Source organism: Crinia signifera, chromosome 4, assembly GCF_055691185.1.
Source record: "Crinia signifera chromosome 4, ASM5569118v1, whole genome shotgun sequence".
NCBI lineage: Eukaryota > Metazoa > Chordata > Amphibia > Anura > Myobatrachidae > Crinia > Crinia signifera.
The window spans coordinates 160427343-160448965 of record NC_139220.1 but is presented as its reverse complement, the minus strand read 5'-3'; the positions used below and the strand labels follow the sequence as shown (position 1 = coordinate 160448965).

General features: G+C 43.7%; 1 protein-coding gene across 2 annotated transcripts in view; it reads right to left on the bottom strand.

Moving 5' to 3' along the window:
* The window catches only part of MAPK12 (mitogen-activated protein kinase 12), a 118858-nt gene that overhangs the window by 53799 nt on the left and 43436 nt on the right, over positions 1 to 21623 (bottom strand). For both annotated transcript variants that reach the window (XM_083182869.1, XM_083182870.1), the window contains exons 5-7: positions 8867 to 8896; positions 7238 to 7285; positions 3651 to 3765 (exon numbers count right to left, since the gene is read on the bottom strand). In XM_083182869.1, the coding sequence (XP_083038995.1) occupies positions 3651 to 3765; positions 7238 to 7285; positions 8867 to 8896 (193 nt within the window). The remainder of the gene's footprint in view (positions 1 to 3650; positions 3766 to 7237; positions 7286 to 8866; positions 8897 to 21623) is intronic.

The window sequence follows — 21623 nt, the reverse complement described above, 5'->3', positions numbered from 1 at the left end:
GGAAGCCTAAAGCTTTGGAGAATTGGTGCCCAGTCCTCTGGAACCGCCAACAACCCCAGTGTTAGCACTGTGGGACCCGAAAGCATGAACAACAAAGGATGTGCACTACCATTTCAGGTCATAATACAGGATATCATCAAACAAGCAGGTTTGCTTTATGAATAACAGTGATATGTTACTGTGCATTAGTGTGGGTTAATCAGTAAAGCTAGATGCTGGGGTTACCCTCAACCAATAGAATAGTTAGGTGCTGAATGTGGATTGGCTCTACTGACTCATCCAACCTATAGTGTAAGAGTAGGGATCCTTTAGTCTAAACAATTGTATGTCTAATAATTATATTTATTTAAACAAATAAAATAGTTACATTTAAATCGCCTCCTTTCAGCTAAATAAAGGTTATATGTGTTATTTACTAAATTTTGTGAATCACTGCGCTCTATTCCGCAGTGTAACATATACCCTGTATAGCAATGGCTTACTAATGTAATGTGTGTAACTCTAGTAGCCAGGACCATAACTAGGTGTGTGCCAGTAGTGCCTTGCCAACAGCGCATTGTGGGTGCACCCGCTGACACATACCTAATCTGCAGAGCGGTTAGCACCGGGCAGGAGAGGCGTTCTCCCGCTCTGCATCCTGCTGTGACAGAGAGAGCAGCACCCAGGAGAAGTGAAGTGCAGGAAATAGACAATGACAGTGGCGAGAGGGCTGCATAGTTAAAAAATCCCACTGAAATCAATGGGCGGCTGCTGATTGGCATGATTCCCATAGATCTCAATGGGACTTCTGAAATCTGTGGCTGCCGCTGCCTGTTCCCTGCGCTTACCTACACTTGGGCCTCTCTCTCTCCTCAGCAGCTGATGGCACCACCCTCCCCTCCTTGCACTGAAGACTACACCACTGGTACCTGCATGCTGCCAACTCTCCCGCATTGCCTATGCTGCCAACACAGCCACCCCCTGCAGTAAGGATGCAAATGGCACTGCTGACACAACCACCACTTAATGCCGACACTGCTTTCACCCTCAAGTACACCATCGGCACAGCACCCCTGCACTGCCGACACCCTTTCACAGTAAGCGTACTGGTGTATCTGACCCATACTGTATTCAACCTACACTATATATACAACCTGCTCTATATCCCGCACTGTAACCAATCCAGACCTTCTGATGAAACTGCTGTCAATTTGAGCATAGAAACTAGTTAAGGCAGCTCCATGCTATACTTGCAGACATTTTGTCCACCACTTGATCCAACTGTGTTTTCCACCCTGGGCACCTGCTGCTGACCAGACTTCTTTGTACCACCGTTGCTGGCGACCAGTCTCCGTCCTTAGGCTGTGATCGGCAGAGGAGGTCTTTCAGGAGAGGAAATAGAGAGAGACTGCAGATTCCCTATTTTGTTACCATGCCTCCTGACACTAACCACCGCTTTCTGGTAAGACTTTCACCTTAATAACACTTATTTTGAGGATATTGGAATGCTATGCCTTTGAATGTCAAAAATAGGGAGTAGTCATTGGATCCCTATACTTTCCATCATCATCCCTTTTGACACTCACCACCGTTGTTTGGTAGTATGTCTCCTATGCCTTTTTAGCACCAATCCATCTATCCCTTTCTAGCACAGGGCACCAAAATGTCTACATTATGGAACAAGTATCAGCCTTCTAATTCCCCATCTCTGGCTTTAAACTCACTAATTCTATAAACGAAATACAAAAAAGTCCAAGTAGCAATTTCCTTCTGTCTGGCCACAAATTGAGGACCACCACACAGTCATTCACTGCTCTTCCAGTACCAGAGTATTACGTAATGAGGAGGCCGATAGGTCAACGCTAATTAAAGATACCTGTATGTGAGAGTTCCAGTCTGTAAAATATTGAGTACGGTATGCTATCATCCAAAAGTGCTGAAACCTGGGGGACAGAGATAATTATCTTGAGCACGAAGTGTGACCCTGATGCATTTAAAGAAACCTTTATGTGCACGTCTGTTCTTCCGCCAGTGTGTGTGAGGGTATGCATTGTGGTGCCCAAATCCCATTTTAGGGTCCCAAATTAAGTGGAAAGTTAAAGCCTCTTACCTATTAATCAAGGAGCATAAAATAAAAATGTAATTTAAAAAATAAAATAAAAGTGTGCATATACAAGGGTCACTGTTTTTTTTTCCAGTGACAGAAGTAGCAGCTTTATAGGAACAAATAGTTTGATTTTCCATATATATGTGGATATATAGGGGTGTATTCAATGCCGCAGCGAGCGGCCAGCGAGGGGGTTAAACAGCGAGGATTGCAGAAAACCAGCGATCCGCGCTGTTTAACCCCCGCGCCGGCCGCTCGCTCTATTCAACGTTCCGGGGAAATCCTCGCGTCACAGGATGGCGAGAATTCCCCAAAACAGCGAGACCCGCGGCTAATGCAGGAAACTCGCTGTATTTAGCCGCGAGTCTCGCTGGTTCAGGAGCCGCATACGCTTAAAAAATGGAGCGAGGGGAAATTGGCGTATGAGTGGGGTGCGTTGAATACTGTCAGGGTGAGTGGTGACAGCGAGCAGGAAGCTCTGCTCGCTGTCACCACTCGCCCACAGCATTGAATACCTGCCATAGTTGTATGATTTTTTTTTTAAATTAAAAGTATAATTTTTGGTACTTATGTAGTAACTGGGCTGCCGATTTTTTGATTGTATGCCTTAAGTTAAGGCATACAATCAGATGCGATGCGATGCGATATCGCATCGCATCGCATCGCATCGCATCCGATATCGGATGCGATGACCCGATTTTTCCATAGGAATCAATGTTAAAATGATTCCTATGGAAAAATGGGTCCTTTTCATACCCCTACTATCCAAGTGGGCATGGAGTTGGATATAAACCTGTGGCGAGCGTAGCGAGCCACCGAGCCCGAAGCGTGGCGAGCGAAGCGAGCCCCGCGAGGGGACGGTATTCGTCCCCTCGCGGGGCTCGCTTCGCTCGCCACGCTTCGGGCTCGGTGGCTCGCTACGCTCGCCACAGGTTTATATCCAACTCCATGCCCACTTGGATAGTAGGGGTATGAAAAGGACCCATTTTTCCCATTGAATTCCATGTTAAAATGGACTCAGTCCATTTTAACATTGATTCCTATGGAAAAATCGGGTCATCGCATCGCATCGCATCGCATCGAATCGCATGGTCGCATGCGATGCGATGCGATCTCCCGATCCGACCCGATTTAGAAATCGGCAGCCCAGTTACTACATAAGTACCTAATTTTTATATCTGAGGATTTAATCCAAGCAAATGTAGAACATAGCAAAATATATGCATTTTTTCTTGCTGCGGGAGTTCTTAGTCGGTTCAGCTGACATCTAAACCAGTAAGCGATAATAGCACTAGTATTAAATGGTGATTAAATCATTGACTTTCATATTATTATTGTATGAACTACTGAATTTATGTGGTGTCATCAATGTGTAAGCAGCTTCGTCTGTGATCCAAGATACAGAATAACCAGAGCAAGTACAGATCATGTTCTGTAATGGCTAGAAGGAAGAATAACATTTACAGTGTTTACTCGCCTTTGTGTAAACAGGAGAAAAGCACATTTCAAAGAACACAACCAATATGTCAACTATTCTAGTTGGAAACAAGCCAAACCTCCATACCTGTCTGTGTATAATGCATCCAATTGAGAATAACTTCTGGGGCTCGGTACCATCTGGTCACCACATAACCTGTCATCTCACTGTCTGTGTGCCTCGCCAGTCCAAAATCCAGAATCTGTGAGAACATATGTGAATGGTAATTATTAAGATACCAGCCAGCAGTGATGTGTGGGAAGGAGAACTGAACAGTCTTAAGTATAAGGCTATAATAGGAACACATTAGGCATACAGTATGTTGCAAGGCAGTCAAGCTTCTTTAGGAGTTCTACCTCCATTATAAAAGTCCACAGTAATTATCCATAACAAAATATAATTGTATTTATTATATTGAAAGATGCTGTATATTTCTACACAACATAATGTAATCTCACAATAGATCACTCCATTTTAGGAGGGGTTATGTTATCCAATTAGCAGACATCATGCAAAGCAACATTAGATTTGGTTTACTATTCAATCACGTTGAATGAGTTACTGTAACCCAAGTGGATCAGAGTGCAGTTAAATTATTTTATTACAAGCCAATGTAACTTATAAAAGACTTAATGAAAAAGAACATTACATTACATAATCTCAGCTGATAATCACAAGACACAGATAGCACTGGTTTGCAGACATTGGATAAGTAGCATAAGTAAAGTAACTATCCCTAATATACAGCTCAAGTAATGCCACAGACTTTTACATCTGGTTTGAGGACATAAACCTTTTAGTTTTTAATTTAATATAGAGGATGGAACCACTTTTCAGAATGCAGCCAGGAATTCAACAGTAGACTCAAAAGTGATTGGGCAGCAGCCATCTTTGTGTTTGATGGACTTTAACAGTTATGAACCACTTTTCTTTGCTTACTGTAAGTAAAATTGCTTAGCACACATCTCTGCATGTGTATGGGCTCTCTTTGGGCGATCTAGACACCGGGAAATTGCCTAACCTAAATAGAATGTTCTTGCCCTCTGTGCCTAAACCCTTTTACCAGTGCTGGTGGACAGGTGGCCCTAGTGCTGCAAACGGCCAGCCAAGCCCTCATTTAGCAGCCTCCAACTTCCTCCTACATAGTTGTCATAATTGTTTGTTAGCACTTATAATACTTATTTAAAATGCTTCCTGATGTTACTACAGGTCGCTAACTCCATCACTGAATGAAATGTATTCAGTTAACTAGCGACATATAAGGTGGCCATACACATGCAGATTTATCTTCAGATCTGGCTGGTTGGAACAAAAACATTGTTATGGATGAGAACAAATGACAGTTGACCATTTGCTTGGAAATGCTGGAAAACTGACAAACTGTCACTCATCCATAACCATGTTTTTGTTCCAACCAGATCTGAAGATAAATCTTACTAGTGTATGGGCGCTGGAGAGTAATAAAGGGGAGGGAGAGGGAGAGAGAGAGAATAAGTATAATGCTTTTTCCAACTAAAAAGATGCACACAAAAAAAACACAAAAAAAGGGTCCCAGTAACGTTATTTTAATATTCATAAATGAATATTGTAAGGGTTACGACTGCCTTCTAAAAACAATTAATCTTTTGATTCTGTTGGTTGGTTGGTGATGGGATTACATACATTTTTTCAATTATAGTTTCCTTTCTGACCGTGTAATATTACATTAATTTACCCACCCAAGAGTACACATCAGAGCTCTAAAAAGTAGTGATCAAGACCACATACCAGACCTCCATTACCAACTTGAACAAAATGGTTTCCATTGATTTTGGAATAGATACATTTTCAAACAATGTGGCCATTTGCAGGCCATGCTGACCAGGATATCAGGCATATTGCAGACCTCGAAACAAGAAAGACTGCCCTAGGGTAGTCTGAGGGCGCTGTATATGGGGTGAGTGTCAAAAAAGCTGCTACTTAAAGGGACTGAGTAGGTCCCTAAAAAAGAGGAGAGACAATGGAGAAATGAAGTAGCGCTTACCAATGAGAAATAATCAAAGTAAAAAACATTTAATTGCATATATAATAGACATAATTCTTATACACATTAGAACAATAAAATGGTACCATAAAATATGGGGGGAATAAAACCTCTCAAAAAGGCCCTCAATGAAATGCCAATGTAATTGGAATAAAGATGGATAGGATCCGCTCCTATTTGTGCCGTCTAGATACAGTCCCGAATGGAACGATGAAGTCCTTTTGGACTGGGGATGTTAGGGGTTTTCCACTGGATTCGATAGTACACAAAAGATGAAGGTATAGTTACCACTGTGTATCCATATAGGACTGCTGTAGCAAGCTGTTTTCTCCGTTTGAAGGGAGGAGGTAGATGAAATTTCCTTCTGGGTAGGAATCACGATGGATGTGGAAAAACAAGGTGGCAGTGTCCCGGACAAAAGATTTTCCAACAATGGGGATTGGAGACGGCTGGTAGGATCCTGATGCATGCAAAATAACGATGGCAGTGAGGGGCTGTGAGAGGGAGCAGCTTCCAACGCGTTTCACTGCCTCTAGGGGCAGCTTTTTCAAGGATATGCTGCTCTTTGTGCAATGGGGGTATTTATACCTGCATTTAATTATCTAACATGATGCACCTGTGTGCTAAAAAACATCTCATTGGTTATTACAAATATAATTTTCGTTTTTAAAGAACAATAGAAGGCAACAAAACGAAAAAGCAATATCTCGATAGTATTTTGATATTAAAATAACAGATATTGACCCAAACATAGAAGGGACACATCTCCTTGATTTAATGTGTCCTTTCTATGTTTGGGTCAATATCTGTTATTTTAATATCAAAATACTATCGAGATATTGCTTTTTCGTTTTGTTGCCTTCTATTGTTCTTTAAAAACGAAAATTATATTTGTAATAACCAATGAGATGTTTTTTAGCACACAGGTGCATCATGTTAGATAATTAAATGCAGGTATAAATACCCCCATTGCACAAAGAGCAGCATATCCTTGAAAAAGCTGCCCCTAGAGGCAGTGAAACGCGTTGGAAGCTGCTCCCTCTCACAGCCCCTCACTGCCATCGTTATTTTGCATGCATCAGGATCCTACCAGCCGTCTCCAATCCCCATTGTTGGAAAATCTTTTGTCCGGGACACTGCCACCTTGTTTTTCCACATCCATCGTGATTCCTACCCAGGAGGAAATTTCATCTACCTCCTCCCTTCAAACGGAGAAAACAGCTTGCTACAGCAGTCCTATATGGATAAAAATTTCCCAAGGGATACACAGTGGTAACTATACCTTCATCTTTTGTGTACTATCGAATCCAGTGGAAAACCCCTAACATCCCCAGTCCAAAAGGACTTCATCGTTCCATTCGGGACTGTATCTAGACGGCACAAATAGGAGCGGATCCTATCCATCTTTATTCCAATTACATTGGCATTTCATTGAGGGCCTTTTTGAGAGGTTTTATTCCCCCCATATTTTATGGTACCATTTTATTGTTCTAATGTGTATAAGAATTATGTCTATTATATATGCAATTAAATGTTTTTTACTTTGATTATTTCGCATTGGTAAGCGCTACTTCATTTCTCCATATTGCAGACCTCTGCTATTCATGAATGTATGGCCAGCATTAATCATAACTTATCCATTGTACCATACCTTTAGCTCACAATCTTCATTCACAGCAAGGTTTCCAGGCTTTAGGTCCTGAGGTAAAAATATAGGTAACATTTGATTAAATATAAATATTACCAAAAACTTCATAAATTGAATTTGTTCCAAGTATGCCAAAATAAATAAAAATATGACTGGTTCACAGTATTTCTCAGTAGTGTCATTACTGCTTGTCATCCAATACACACTTTATTTTATTTATTTATTAACAGCTTCTTATATAGCTCAGCATATTTCGTTGCGCTTTACAAAAGGAGACAGTTATACAACAAACAGGGTATTTACAGACAGTCAAGTCAAAAGGTAGGAGGGCCTTGCTCGCAAGCTTACAATCTATGGGGCATTTAGACAGAATAGGCAAGCTCATTGGAGAATGGGTCCTGGGCAATATTCTTCCCAATCTTAAACGAACTAGTGAACAAAATGAAACTACCTGTGCCCCCATCATCCACCCACACGGGTTGGCAAGCAGGTTCCATTACAACCTTAATTAAATCTAAATTCATGAAACCCAGCAATGATAATAGCTGCCATGAATAGGAGAAAGGATGACAGTACTGATCATAACAATTCTAAAACAAACACATACCGGAGAAAGACACATATGGCATTCAGGTCTGCACAATCTCAAAACTAAGGATTTATAAGATTGAGCAGTATTTGTAAGCAAAGTAATGGTTTTATAAGTGCCTGTCTGTTGTTAGTCAGCTATTTTAAAGGCAGTGGTTCTTCACAAGTTACGAGTACATAGAGTGATATCTGAATGAAAATGATGCATTTATAACATTCCTGGCTGTTATGCTTTAGAACGCTAATACGACAGGAGTCAGGATTCTGCAAATGGATCATTTCATTTCAGCTTAGCATACATGCATGTGACCTGCAAATAAAAGTGGATCCTAAAATAGCCATCTGTGCAACCTAGTAGGAATTAATAAATTAGATGCAAACCTACCCTGAACATTCATTTTCAATCTGAATGTAGGTTATCTTGTAACTTGTTAAGGGTAACGTCTTTCCTTAAAGTTAATATGGGGCAATTACAGGCAAAACATGTCATATTAGGCAAAAGACACAGAAATGAACAGCCAATTTGCAGGGTACCCTACAATAAGGGTATACGGTCGTATTATCGACCACACTTAGGTCGAATCTCATCAAGTCGACACCATTCGGTCAACATGCAACTAGGTCGACGTGGTTGAAGGTCGACAGGTGTCTAGGTCGACATGGGTTTTTTCACTGTTTTTTGAGCCGACATGTGCCGACTGGCGGTATGTCTTGCCTTACCATCCACTAGGGCGTGGTGGGAGAATAAAATAGTGTGCCGAGCTCAGCGAGGGGCCGTGGTTGACTTCCAACTGTGTCCATGTCAACTGTGTCGACATTCGGGTAAAAAAAACTGTGAAAAAACCCAAGTCGACCTCACACTTTGTCGACCTAAAACCATGTCGACCTAGTTGCATGTCGACCCAACGGTGTCGACCTAAGTGTGGTCGATAAAACGATCCACAACCACAATAAGAATACAACAGTAATATAGGAACACACATCTCTCTTTCCATAAAGCAGCACCATAATAAGGTAAGGTAATCAAATATTTAAATTACTTACCCTGTGGATTATTCCCGCTGAATGAATGTACTGCAAAGAAAGCAGAGATCAATGCTTTAAAAAAGGACATGTACAAAATAGGGCTTACAGTACATAGCAGTGATGTTGTAAGACACAAGTCTATCTGATGACCATAGATCAGGCATTTCCTACCACGGTCCTCAAGGCACACCAACAGTGCAGGTTTTGTAGATATCCAGGCTTTAGCACAGGTGACTTAATTAGTATCTGAGGGATTCTGATTAAACCATCTGTGCTGAAGCCTGGATATCACTAAAATCTGCACTGTTGGTGGGCCTTGAGGACCGTGGTTGGGAATACCTGCCATAGACCATACTAAATTTTTGCTGTATAGTAATGCAATACCTCCTTACTTTTATTAGCAAGGAGCTGGAGCACAATAGTAATAGGAGACTAACTTTAGACTGAACACTAGGGGGTGTATTTACATATGAGGAGTTTAAAATAACAGACAAATCAACAGATTTTCAGACTCTTTGAATCTCTTCCTGATCAGCCTGATGGTCAGCAATATGGAGTCGAGACTGTCACTACTGTATATCATTTTGAAATACTGACACTAATAGTTACCTGCACGTCACATTATCAATGGCTACACCATACACAGCCTGGCAGCCATTAATGATCATGATTGTAAGCTTGCAGCAGGGCTCTCCTACCTCCAAGTCTGTCTGTTGTTACCCAGTTTGTCTTATCACTGTCTACTATTGTAAAGCGCAACGGAATCTGCTGTGCTATATAAGAAACTGTAAATAATGATGAGGATGATGATTACCATGTATGGCTGTATGTGGTACAAATTTTGTACCACACACACACACGGTAATCATCCATCATCATCATCAATGGCTGCCAGGCTGTGTACTGTACTTACAGGATAGATTATCAAATTCTGGGGGTACAGTGTGCACTACCATTATAGGATTTCCTTCCTTTAAAATCAAGGGGGTAACGTTGGCGTATCTAAATATATTTTGGGGTAAAAAGGAAAAAGGTTCCCTGACCATTGCTATAGTTGGTCAGGTTACAACCCATCTTAAAGTCAAAACTAAAAAAGTATAAGTGCACCACCTTGTGGCCATAAATGTTACTAAAGCTTTAGAAGAGTAGGCAACACATAAGGGAAGATCCAATTTTATATTGTGTACTAAAATGGGTGTTATCAGATGATAACGCATGGGATCTGGGTTACGTTCTCGGACCATTGCGTTATAGGCCAAAAATTGGTCTCCTGGGGCTGCAGAATCCACATTACAGTGCTAGTTCACAAGGGCTAATTGGACAGCAAATTCCTGCGGTCATTGACAGTGGTTAATTGGTTAATTGCTTTGCTGGGGCTATCCAATTGGATACTGGCCCATAAATTCCATTATTACAGCACCAATGATATCTCACAGCACTGAATAGAGAATATGTAATCATTCAATGCAGTATTTGCCACAGTGGAGCTCACTGTACCTGTTGTCACAAAATGAATACATTGGATTGCTTTGCGTAATTGTATCAGGGTCTATATCTGTATTGTTTATGAATTAACAGTTATTTATATGTCACACAGAAATGCTTCAGTGCTTCACAGAGAGAATATTTGGTTAAGCATTACTAGGGTATGGATCATAGGGTCGACAGTACGCTCGGCACACTATTATAATGCAACTAGGTCCAGTTGGATAGTAAATTATGAAAAGAAAAAAAATCATGTAAAACTTTTTATGTCGACCTAAGGTATGTCGACATATGGCCTGTTGACCAATAGCAGTCGACCTATTGACAGTCAACCTTATTACTGGAGATGAGCGGGTTCGGCTTTACTTGGTTCTGATCGCAATTTTGATTTTCCAGATTGGCTATTGGCTCTCACATTTTTTGGAAAGCCAATAAGATCCTGCTTTGAGATCAGATTAAATCCGAACCCGCTCATATCTAGTTACGGTTGACCTGCCGACGCATCCCATCTATACACACACAGGATTTATTTTTTATTAGAATCCAGTTAACTATGATTCAGAAATGTTTGGGAAACACTGCTGTAGGCATTTCAGGTATTATGTATGTGTGGGGATATTGACCATAGGTATTTTCACCCTGTCGGCATAAAAGCATCTGTCAAGTGATTGTCAGTAATTCAGTTGTAGGTAAATCATACTGATTCCATGATACCCTGTGGGCTGCAAAAACAATGGAATGGCTGATCCCATATCGGATGGAAAAGAGGACTGTTATTTGGGGCGCACGCTTCAAAGTAATAACACTTAACTTTTAATACAATTTATTCAAATTCCCTTCTAATATTTTTAGGGAAATCACAGTGAAATAAAAAAGTTAAAATCACAAACAAAACATAGACACATATATTGTGCTCGAATATTTAAAGAGATGTATTAAAACCATGTATTGTTGGCAAAATGTTGTGTCAATTTTCGCATAACCTCTGCAAAATGGCAGTTGTACCAATATCACTTGTGTGGTGATCCCATACTGGGCCTGATTTAGAGGGGGATGCAGAAGTGGCATAACTGAGAGTCTTTGGTCACCAGTCTGTAGCTATAGGAAATTATGGCTATGAAGCCCTTCCCCAATATACATCCATGCACAGGACTGTACAAGGACGAAGATGCCCACTTCAAGCACCTATAGGTGCTGTCATACTGCCTGGTGCTTCTTTAGATGGAACATTTGGTTGTATCACTGAAACATTCATGAGCCCTGTGGAATGAGGAACGTGTGTATGTACACACACACACACACACACACACACACACACACACACACACACGTCAGCAACAAAACAGTGACACTCCTATAACACAGACCATGTTGATGCATCTGCAAAACCCCCTCCTGCAAACACACAGCACTTATCCTTATTGGGCCTACATATGGGGCGATTTCAGGGCATTTTCTAAGCGATCTGTGATCTGGGCAGATTGCTTAGAAAATGCCCCTACATTACTCTATGGAGATTATTCTGGTTGACTCATAAGGATGTGAATTTCGCAGCCTTGCGAATCCCCCAGATGCCACCCGCAATGCTGCTGCCCCACCCTCACACGCCGCGATCCCCCACAGGCATGCGAATGGATGTTAAGCGTAAACAATCCCCGGGCCTGCCACCCCCAAGCCCATCATCTGCACCGTTGTGTGCCAGTGCCCGGCGAATAATGTATTTGCCATGGCCACTCACATACAGCAGCTGCACATGCGCAAAACTCACTATGCGCAGTCATGAAAAATCAGTCCTCCATGTGAACTTGTGGGGGACCAATTAAACCAGAATCACCCCCTATGTGTAGGGGCCACAGTGATGCGCTGTCCTGTGCGTCGCTATCGCCCGGCAATTAATATCCAGCATGCTGGATATTACTGGATTCTCACCGGAGAACACTGGCCCTGACCATTCAGATCACTCAGCACAGTCGCCAGGTGTGTAGGACGCTTTAAGGCATCTCTAATACTGGGCGTCGATAGATTATACATACACACACTCATGTGTCCTTGACCTGTAATGGATACCAAGATTACACGCTACATAACATAATTCAGAAAGTCATAATTTGAGCTTCTGCTTTGAAACTGGCCTTAATTTTTCAAGTAAGGAAACCTGTAAGTTGTTGTTGCTTACAGTAAGAGACACTGGGTAAGATTTAGACATTTCACAGCATGCTCCTCCTAGCCAAAAAGAACAATAGTACATTACTGACAGACATGCAGACCTCAGCCTGTGGATATTAATCAGGACTTAGCATAAGGTCACAGATAGTGACATAAGCACGCCACAGCATGCACATCTATGTACAGATGGTTCATTGTGTAATTCTGGGCAAGTTACAATGACCAGCTTTCTCAAATGCCTTGCTAAGAGCTTCCAAGACAGATAACAGCAACTGCAGAATAGAGGACAATAAACACATAATGCGAAACAAAAAGGGTAAATAATAATAATAATAATAATAATAATAAAATGCTAGAATAAATAAAATGGTCTGTATTTACAATATTTGTAAATGTTTTTCATTTTAAATAATAAATGTGTCAAAAGATAATCTGCAATCAAATGCCAACCAAGTGCAATGAAAAAAATATATTAAACAGTAGTTATTATTAACAGTTTCTTATACAGCACATAAAACTCCATTGTGCATTACAATAACAAACAGTGATAAAACAAACTGGGTAGTAAACTGACAGTGGTAGGAGGGCCCTGCTCATAAGCTTAAGATCTATAGGGATAATAGTAGGGATACATAAGCAGTGGCGTAAGTTCGTCCATGTCGCCCGGAGGCAAGAAAAAAGTTGGTGCCCCCCATTGATAGATAGCTAGAGAGAGGGAGAATGAGAGATAGGGAGAGCGAGGTAGAATGAGAGAGAGATAGGGAATCATGGAGAAAGAGAGAAAGAAGGGTGTCAGAGAGAAATAATCTCAGGGAAAGAGGGGGGGGGGGGGGGTGCCAGCATAAAGTGTGGAAATGAGAGGGGAGAGTGAGATAGTGTCAAGAGGGTGTCAGGGATAGAGAGAAGGGGATGAGATTATTTAAGGGATAGAAGAGAGGGGGGTTATAGAGACAGAGAGTTCAGGTACAAAGTGAGAGGGGGTGAGAGGGGAAGTCAGGCATAGAGAGGGATGGGGTGACAGGTGTATCACGCAGAGAGAGAGCGGTGGGGTGACAGGTGTATCACGCAGAGAGAGAGGTGTGGGGTGACGTGTGTCAGGCAGAGAGGGATGGGGTGACAGGGGTGTCAGGCAGAGAGGGATGGGGTGACAGGTGCGTCAGGCAGAGAGAGGGATGGGGTGACAGGTGCGTCAGGCAGAGACAGAGGGGTGGGGTGACAGGGGTGTCAGGCAGAGAGGGATGTGGTGACAGGGGTGTCAGGCAGAGAGAGGGATGGGGTGAAAGGAGTGTCAGGCAGAGAGAGGGATGGGGTGAAAGGAGTGTCAGGCAGAGAGAGGGATGGGGTGAAAGGAGTGTCAGGCAGAGAGAGGGATGGGGTGTCAGGCAGAGAGAGAGGGATGGGGTGACAGGGGTGTCAGGCAGAGAGAGAGGGATGGGGTGACAGGGGTGTCAGGCAGAGAGAGAGGGATGGGGTGACAGGGGTGTCAGGCAGAGAGAGGGGGATGGGGTGACAGGGGTGTCAGGCAGAGAGAGGGATGGGGTGACAGGGGTGTCAGGCAGAGAGGGATGGGGTGACAGGGGTGTCAGGCAAAGAGAGAGAGGGATGTGGTGACAGGGGTGTCAGGCAGAGAGAAGGATGGGGTGTCAGGCAGAGAGAGGGATGGGGTGACAGGGGTGTCAGGTAGAGAAAGGGATGGGGTGACAGGGGTGTCAGGCAGAGAGGGATTGGGTGACAGGGGTGTCAGGCAAATGGAGGATGCAGTCACTCAGGGCTAGAGTGGGAGGTGGGTGGCTGCACCGACCCGCACAGGGTCCCATGGTGCTGATCTATTCTGGACCGTCCACACAAAACCTGGGTGTGAGGTGATGGAGAGGGATGAGGGGGGTGACAGGTACCTTGTCCTTCAATCTCCATGTCCTCGGGGGCTCGCTGGGCTGCGGTTTCCTGGGCTTCTTGAACAGTCCTGATCGATGTGCAGGCTTCGATTTGGCTTCAGGCCCGGCTGAGCTGGAGCCTAGAGTGGCCTTGCAGGGGCTGCAGCCTGGGCCTTCCCTGTGGGCAGTGGCAGAAGCGCTGCTGGTGGGAGAGCGGAGGAGTCCGGGGGCAGGCCTGTGCGCCGCATATTAGATGCCTGTTGGAGGAACGGGCGGTGGGGATGTTTCTCCCTTGGGGCGCACCCGTCCTGCACTGACTGCGACTGCGAGTCTCCCACCCGGGCTGCCTACAATCAGGGTATGGGGGGGGAGGAGTCTCACAGACGCGCTGCGCCGCTGCCCACAATCTGGGAACAGGGGGGGGGGGAGTCTCGCGGACACGCTGCGCTGCTGCCTGCAATCTGGGAACAGAGGGGGGAGGGGGGGGTCTTGCGGGTGCGCTGCGCGCCGCTGCCTTCAATCTGGGTATTGGAGGGGAGGGGAGGGGGGTCGGGATCGCGAGCGCACTGGGTACCTAAATGAGCAGAGCTTTGGGGGGCAATGGAGCCAGTGCCCCCTTTAAGGCAGGCGCCCGGCGGCAAATGACTCCATTGCCTCCGGGAGTTCCGCCACTGTACATAAGGATAGGAATATATACAGTAGCATGGCAGTCCCACCAAATAGCAAGACAGACCTAATGGGATGCAATTAAAAATGAATGCTACCGGAGGTTATGTGGGGGTTCAGACATAGGATAAGTTTGCCTGAAGAGGTGAGTTTTCAGGGAACGCTTGAAAGTTTGGAGGCTGAAGGAGAGTCTTAATGTGCGTGGAAGGGCATTCCCTAGGGTGGGTGCTGACTGAAGAAAGTCCTGCAATTGTGAATGGGATCTGTAGATGTAGATCTTGCGATGGGGATATATTTTGAGATAAGTGAAGAGATATAGGATGGTGTAGTCATGTTAATGGCCTTGTACGTGAGTAGAAGTATTTTATATTGAATACGGTAAAATGCTGACAACCAGTGGAAGGACTGACAGATCAGCAGATTATGAATGTCTAGCTAGGAAGATCAGCCTCGCAGCTACATTCAAAATGGATCATAGTGGAGAGTCTTTTCTTAGGAAGACTGGTAAGGAGGCTATTGCTTAAATCAATGCGTAAGATAATGAGTGCATGGATTAGAGTTTTTGCAGTGTCTTGTGTATTGCTGTGTATATACACAAGACACTAGTGATTGGAGTGTGCACCAGCGATAAATCGCCGGATGCGCGCTCCCGTTTTCAGCCCCTGAATGGTCGCTGGTCAGAAGGAACATGCTCCTCCGACCAGCGACATCCCCTGCCTCTTCACCCAGCAGTGTTTAAATTTTCATCTGCGACCATCTCTGGTCGCAGATGAAAACGGGACACGGTGCAATATGATTGCTGAGCAATATATTGCTAGCAATATATTGCCAGCGATCATATTGTCCCGTGTGTACGCACCTTAAGATATGGACACATTTTGGATATGTTTTTTAGATGCCTTTAACACGATTAAGAGACAGATTGAATGTGAGAAATAAAATACAGTTCAGAATAAAAAGGAGGACCCATAGGTAGCGAGCTTGTGGAGTAGGATTGATTGTCATGTTCTCAACAGTGATAGAGATATCAGGTTGGTAACTACTCTTGACTGGTGGGAAATAATTCTGTTTTGAAATGAAATAAGGTGGCGAGATGACATCAAAGATGAAATGGCAGAAAGGTATTCAGAGACACAGAGCAATACTGATGGTGACAATTCAGGGTAGGATAGATAGATAAGAGTATCATCAGCATACAGATGATCCTGACAACCGAAAGAGTTGATTAGTTTGCCAAGAGAGTAGGTATAGACTGAGAAAAGCAGAGTATCTAAGACTGAGCCTTGTGGTACTCCAACTGACAGTGGTAGCGAAGAGGAGGTAGAATCAGAGAAGTGAACACTGAAAGAGCTATTAGGGAGGGGAGAACCAAGAAAGGGCTGTATTCTGAAGACCTAAGAATTGTAGTGTTTGTTTAATAAGAGAATGGTCAACAGTTTTGAAGGCATCCGAGAGATCTAGAAGAAAAAGAAGTGAGAAATGGCCTTTAGATTTAGCAGTGGACAAATATCATTTACTACTTTAGTCAGTGCTGTATCTGGACTGTTGAGAGCGAACTCCTGACATAAGCGAGTCCAATAAGTTGTAGATATTAAGAAAGTGTGTGAGCCCATCCATGGACAGATCAGGGGTAAGTGTTGGTAAATCTCAAATACTCAATCTAATCTGCTCTCCCTTTTCTGCTCTCAAGCGCATATTTCACCCTCTACAGAAAGACTTTTAATTTTATGCACACCCACACTCTACACACTCCAGAATCGACTATCTCTTCCTCTCAGACCACCTCCTTCCCAAGGTTACACATACGTCCATACATAGGATAATAATATCTGATCACGCACCTATATTATTGACCATACAACTAAAACTGCCTCAAATATTTACTAAATGCTGGCGATTCCCTGCACATTTATACCACTCTGAGGATTTTCTTTTACACCTCAAACATGCTTGGTCTAATTTTGTCACTGATAATTCAGCTTAAGCTGATAATCATTCTATATTTTGGAATGCCTCAAAAGCGGTCCATAGGGGCCATATTATGTCATACATCCCACTCCAAATGGAAAAAATGTACGTCCCAAATGAATACCCTTAGTACTACACTGACCTTAGCCTACAACACTTTTAAGAGGAATGATACCCCTACTCATAGAGAGGAATATCTGTCTGCAAAAAGATATACAACACCTTCCTTACTGAACAGGCCCAATCCTCTCATGATTATTATCGTAATAAACTACATAGATTTGGCAACAAGTCAGGGAAACTCTTAGCGAACCTGATAAAGGGACCTCCCTCCCGCTCATGGGTTAAGGCCATTAATCATTCAGGCACCCTTCTCACTGATCCTAATGACATCTGCAGCAAATTTTCTAACTTCTATGGCTCCCTCTACTCTCTGGAACCCTCTGACTCGTGTGAAAGTGAGGCATTCCTAGCAGCAACTGAGCTACCTACATTGACTCGGCAGGAGAGGGAGCTTTTAGATCGCCTGGTCACAGAGGAGGAGGTCTTAGACACCATTAAATCCCTGCCTAACAGCAAAAGTCCCAGCTCAGACGGCTTTGGGGCAGAATTCTATAAATTATTGAAAGGAGAAATTGCGCTCACTCTATCATCTAATAATGACTGGGGATATGCCACTCAGATTTAATGAAGCTAGGATTATAGTCCTATTGAAACCAGGCAAGGACCCTACCTTAATGGGCTCCTATCGCCCAATCTCCCTCTTAAATCAAGACTTTAAAATATTAAACTAAAATTAATGGCTAACCGTCTACAAAAATATTTGCCTCACCTGATCTCGCCAGCCCAGTTGTTAGGCTTTGTGAAGGGTAGATAGTCTGTGATGGGCGTTCGAGCAGCCATTGCAGCAATAACACATACCCGCCTTCACAACCTCCAAAATAACATACTTATTAACTTAGATGTCGAGAAGGCTTTCGATAAAATCTCCTGGTCACATCTTCATAATGTGCTTTCTCGACAGCTCTTAGGTGGATCTTTCTGGGGGCTAGTTCAGGTGATGTACACTTCCCCCACAGCCCAAGTGATGGTCAATGGCATTGCTTCTCCGTCCTTTTGTCTTGAACGAGGTACAAGGCAAGATTGCCCCCTCTCGCCTTTACTCTTTAATTTAGCGCTTGAACCACTTATTAGGCACATTCTTCCTCCCCCGACCTTTCAGGTATAACAATAGACAGTAGAGAACTAAAGGTCATTGCTTTTGCGGATGACATTCTTCTCTTTTTGTCTAACCCAAAACACTCTGTCCACTTCCTCATAGACATCATTACACGCTTCTCCTCATTTGCCGGCTTCTCCATTAACTTTAATAAGTCAGAGGCTCTGGCCATCTATGGTCAAGTGAGATCAGATTGGATCACTCCTTTTTTGACCCCCACCTATATCACATATCTGGGCATCGCTTTGCCACCCCATCCCCATAACATATATACGTATAACATTACTCCGGTGATCCTTCAGATTCAAACTGAGCTTAATCTATGGCAGAACCTGCCACTAAATCTGTTGGGAAGATGCAACTTGTTTAAAATGGCCAGCTTTCCGAAGTTGCTTTATGTGCTGCAAATGACTCCAGTTCTGCTTTTTAAGTCTGATATATATTCACTTCATTCTATGCTCTCCAAATTTAGTTGGAATTCTAAAGGCCCCCATACACCATCCTTAGGACAAGTCGCCCCCGACTTCCCCCTGAGCTTCCCCGGCTGCTCCCCGGGGGAGCTTGATTAGATTGGCACTTGATGTGCCATTTTTTACATGTGATAAATCGTCTCGATTTATCACATGTAAAAAACCCGGGGAGCAGGAGGGGGGGGGGGGGGGCTACAGAGCAGGGCTGCTGGTGGGAGCAGGGGGGGCTGGGGAAGCTGCAGGGGGCACAGGCGGCATAGAGCCGGGCAGAGGGAGCCGGGAGCTGTCAGTGCTAGAAAAAAAAAAAGCCTATACAATGAATGGGCAGCCTGTGATTGGCTGAGCGCTCTCTCAGCCAATTGCTGACTGGCTGAGAGAGCGCTCAGCCACTCAGCCAATCACAGGCCGCCCATTCATTGTATGGGCTTTTTTTTTTTTTTTTTTATTCAGTACTGACAGCTCCCGGCTCCCCCTGCCCGGCTCTATGCCGCCTGTGTCCCCCGCAGCGTCCCCAGCCCCCCCTGCTCCCTCCACCGCCGCGCCGCCCCACTAGGTCCCAAGTCGGGTGGTCGGACGTGCAGCAGGTCTGACCACCCGACGCAGATCCGATGCGCACGGGACCGCGCATCGGATCTGAGGGGACATCAAAACTAGCCGATTTTGGTCCGATTTCGGCCAGATCCGACTGATCTGGCCGAAATTGGACCAAAATCGGCTAGTGTATGGGGGCCTTAAGAGACCCATAATTAGCCTCTATAAACTGATGCAGACAACTTAACGAGGTGGTGTCAATTTGCCTTATAAAAAGTACTATAACCTGACCTGCATTCTCCGCTTTGCGGTAGATTACCTCAATTTTATAATCCCTTATTATCCTCTACCATATATGCTTGGAGATGTGCAAGAAAGTCTTTAGGCATACAACATTTTTATTCCCTGTCCCTCCCTTTGATTGGAAACCTGGAGTTTCAGAGGGGTGAAGCCGGGTCACCTTTCACGATGTGGCAATCCTCTGGAATTTCATGTCTAAGACATTTACTTAACACCTCTAACACCCCACATTCGAGGAGGCGATGCAACAATTCAATCTCTTACCTAGTCACGCATTCTCCTACCTTCAAGCTACTCATTACCTACAATCGATCCTTACCAAATTACGGCCTCAGGACATCACGAATCCATTAGACTCGGTAATTCGCACTAAAACACATTCTATCTCTACTATATGGTCGTATACGCCCGGAACTAGATCCTGATACAGATCTCCCAGCACTTAATAAGCGGGCTTCGCAGTCCTCTTCTCTCGACTCTGAAGCCATATTAGACACCTTCTTAATAAATCTTAAACTCATTCCGGCCAGCTCCTACCAAGAAATTCTATATAAAAATTTTCACAGAGCCGCTCTCTCTCACCTAAACTCTGCTATCTGATGGGTACAGCGGAGAGGTCGGATTGTTTTAAATGCCATACACCAGAGGCTGATATATATCATTGTCTCTATCAATGCCCTCATGTGCAGACTTTCTGGCAAATGCTACAAACATACTTAATTGTCATTTAGCTGCACTGACTCCTGGGCGCTATTTGGACATATCGCCTATCAATCTAATATCCCTAAAAACGTTAAAAAAAATTGGATTGTGCTCCTCTTAGCAGTAGGCAAAAAAGCCATCTTACAGCAATGGATACAGACCTCACCTCCCTCATTAGACATGGCGACCTCACGCCTCCTTTTCCTGTTCACCATGGACTGGCTGGAGACCTCACTCCACAAGGAACTCCTAACCCCTAAGTTATTTACCTGCTGGAACAAATTTATCCAGACCCTTCCCTCTCGAACCAAACAGGCTATCCAAGGCTGTTTTCAAAGTACATCATTGTATTCCCTCCAACTTTTATAGAATGCTCCACCTATCAATTCAGTTCCTAAATACTATCTTATCTATACTTAATTTTTCACTTCCTCCCCCCACCCCTCCTCCTATTCCATACTTTTTGTCTTCCTTATCCTCATTATCCGCATACTGACTGGATCTCTCCGTGGATGGGTCGGCGGTCCTGGTCAACTGTTGGGCAGGTACTTTGATTCATGATTCATCACATTCAAAATGGTTCTTGAACCTCATTGTCATTACTTGTATGTCATCATCCGTTGTTGGATGTACTGTACTATTATTTTGATTTATTAAGGCTCAATAAAAATATTTTGAAAAAATAAAAAAAAGAAAGTCTGAGACGAGTGTAGGGAAGTCTCAAGTAGCTTTGAGAGGCATGGGAGCTGAGAGTGATGGTAGTTAGTGAGACAGTTTGGATCAGAATTGTGTTCTTTCAAAATGGGAGTAATAAGTGCATGCTTGAACAGAGAAAGATACCAGAGAGAGGGCCAGATGCACTAAGCTTCAAAAGTGATACAATGGAGAGTGATAAAAAACCACCCAATCAGCTTCTGCCTGACATTTTTCAAACACAGCTTGTGCCGTAGCAGGTAGGAGCTGATTGGCTGGCTCACTGTCAATCTCCATTTTGTAGCAAGAGGAAAGTTGACGATGAATGCATTCCCCCTGAGGATTGAAGCTTAGTGCATCTGGCCGAAAGAGAGCGAGCGAGAGAGAGAGCGAGAGAAAGAGAGAGCGAGTGAGAGAAAGAGCGAGAAAGAGAGAGCGAGAGAAAGAGAGAGCGAGAGAAAAAACGAGAGAGAGCCAAAGAGCAAGAGAGCGAGAGAGAAAATGGGAGAGCGAGAGAGCGAGAAAGAGCGAGAGAGAGAGAGGAAAAAAGAGAGAGAGAAAAAGAGAGGAAAAAAAGAGAGAGAGGAAAAAAAAGAGAGGAAAAAAGAGAGAGAAAAAGAGAGGAAAAAAAGAGAGAGAGGAAAAAAAAGAGAGGAAAAAAGAGAGAGAAAAAGAGAGGAAAAAAAGAGAGAGAGGAAAAA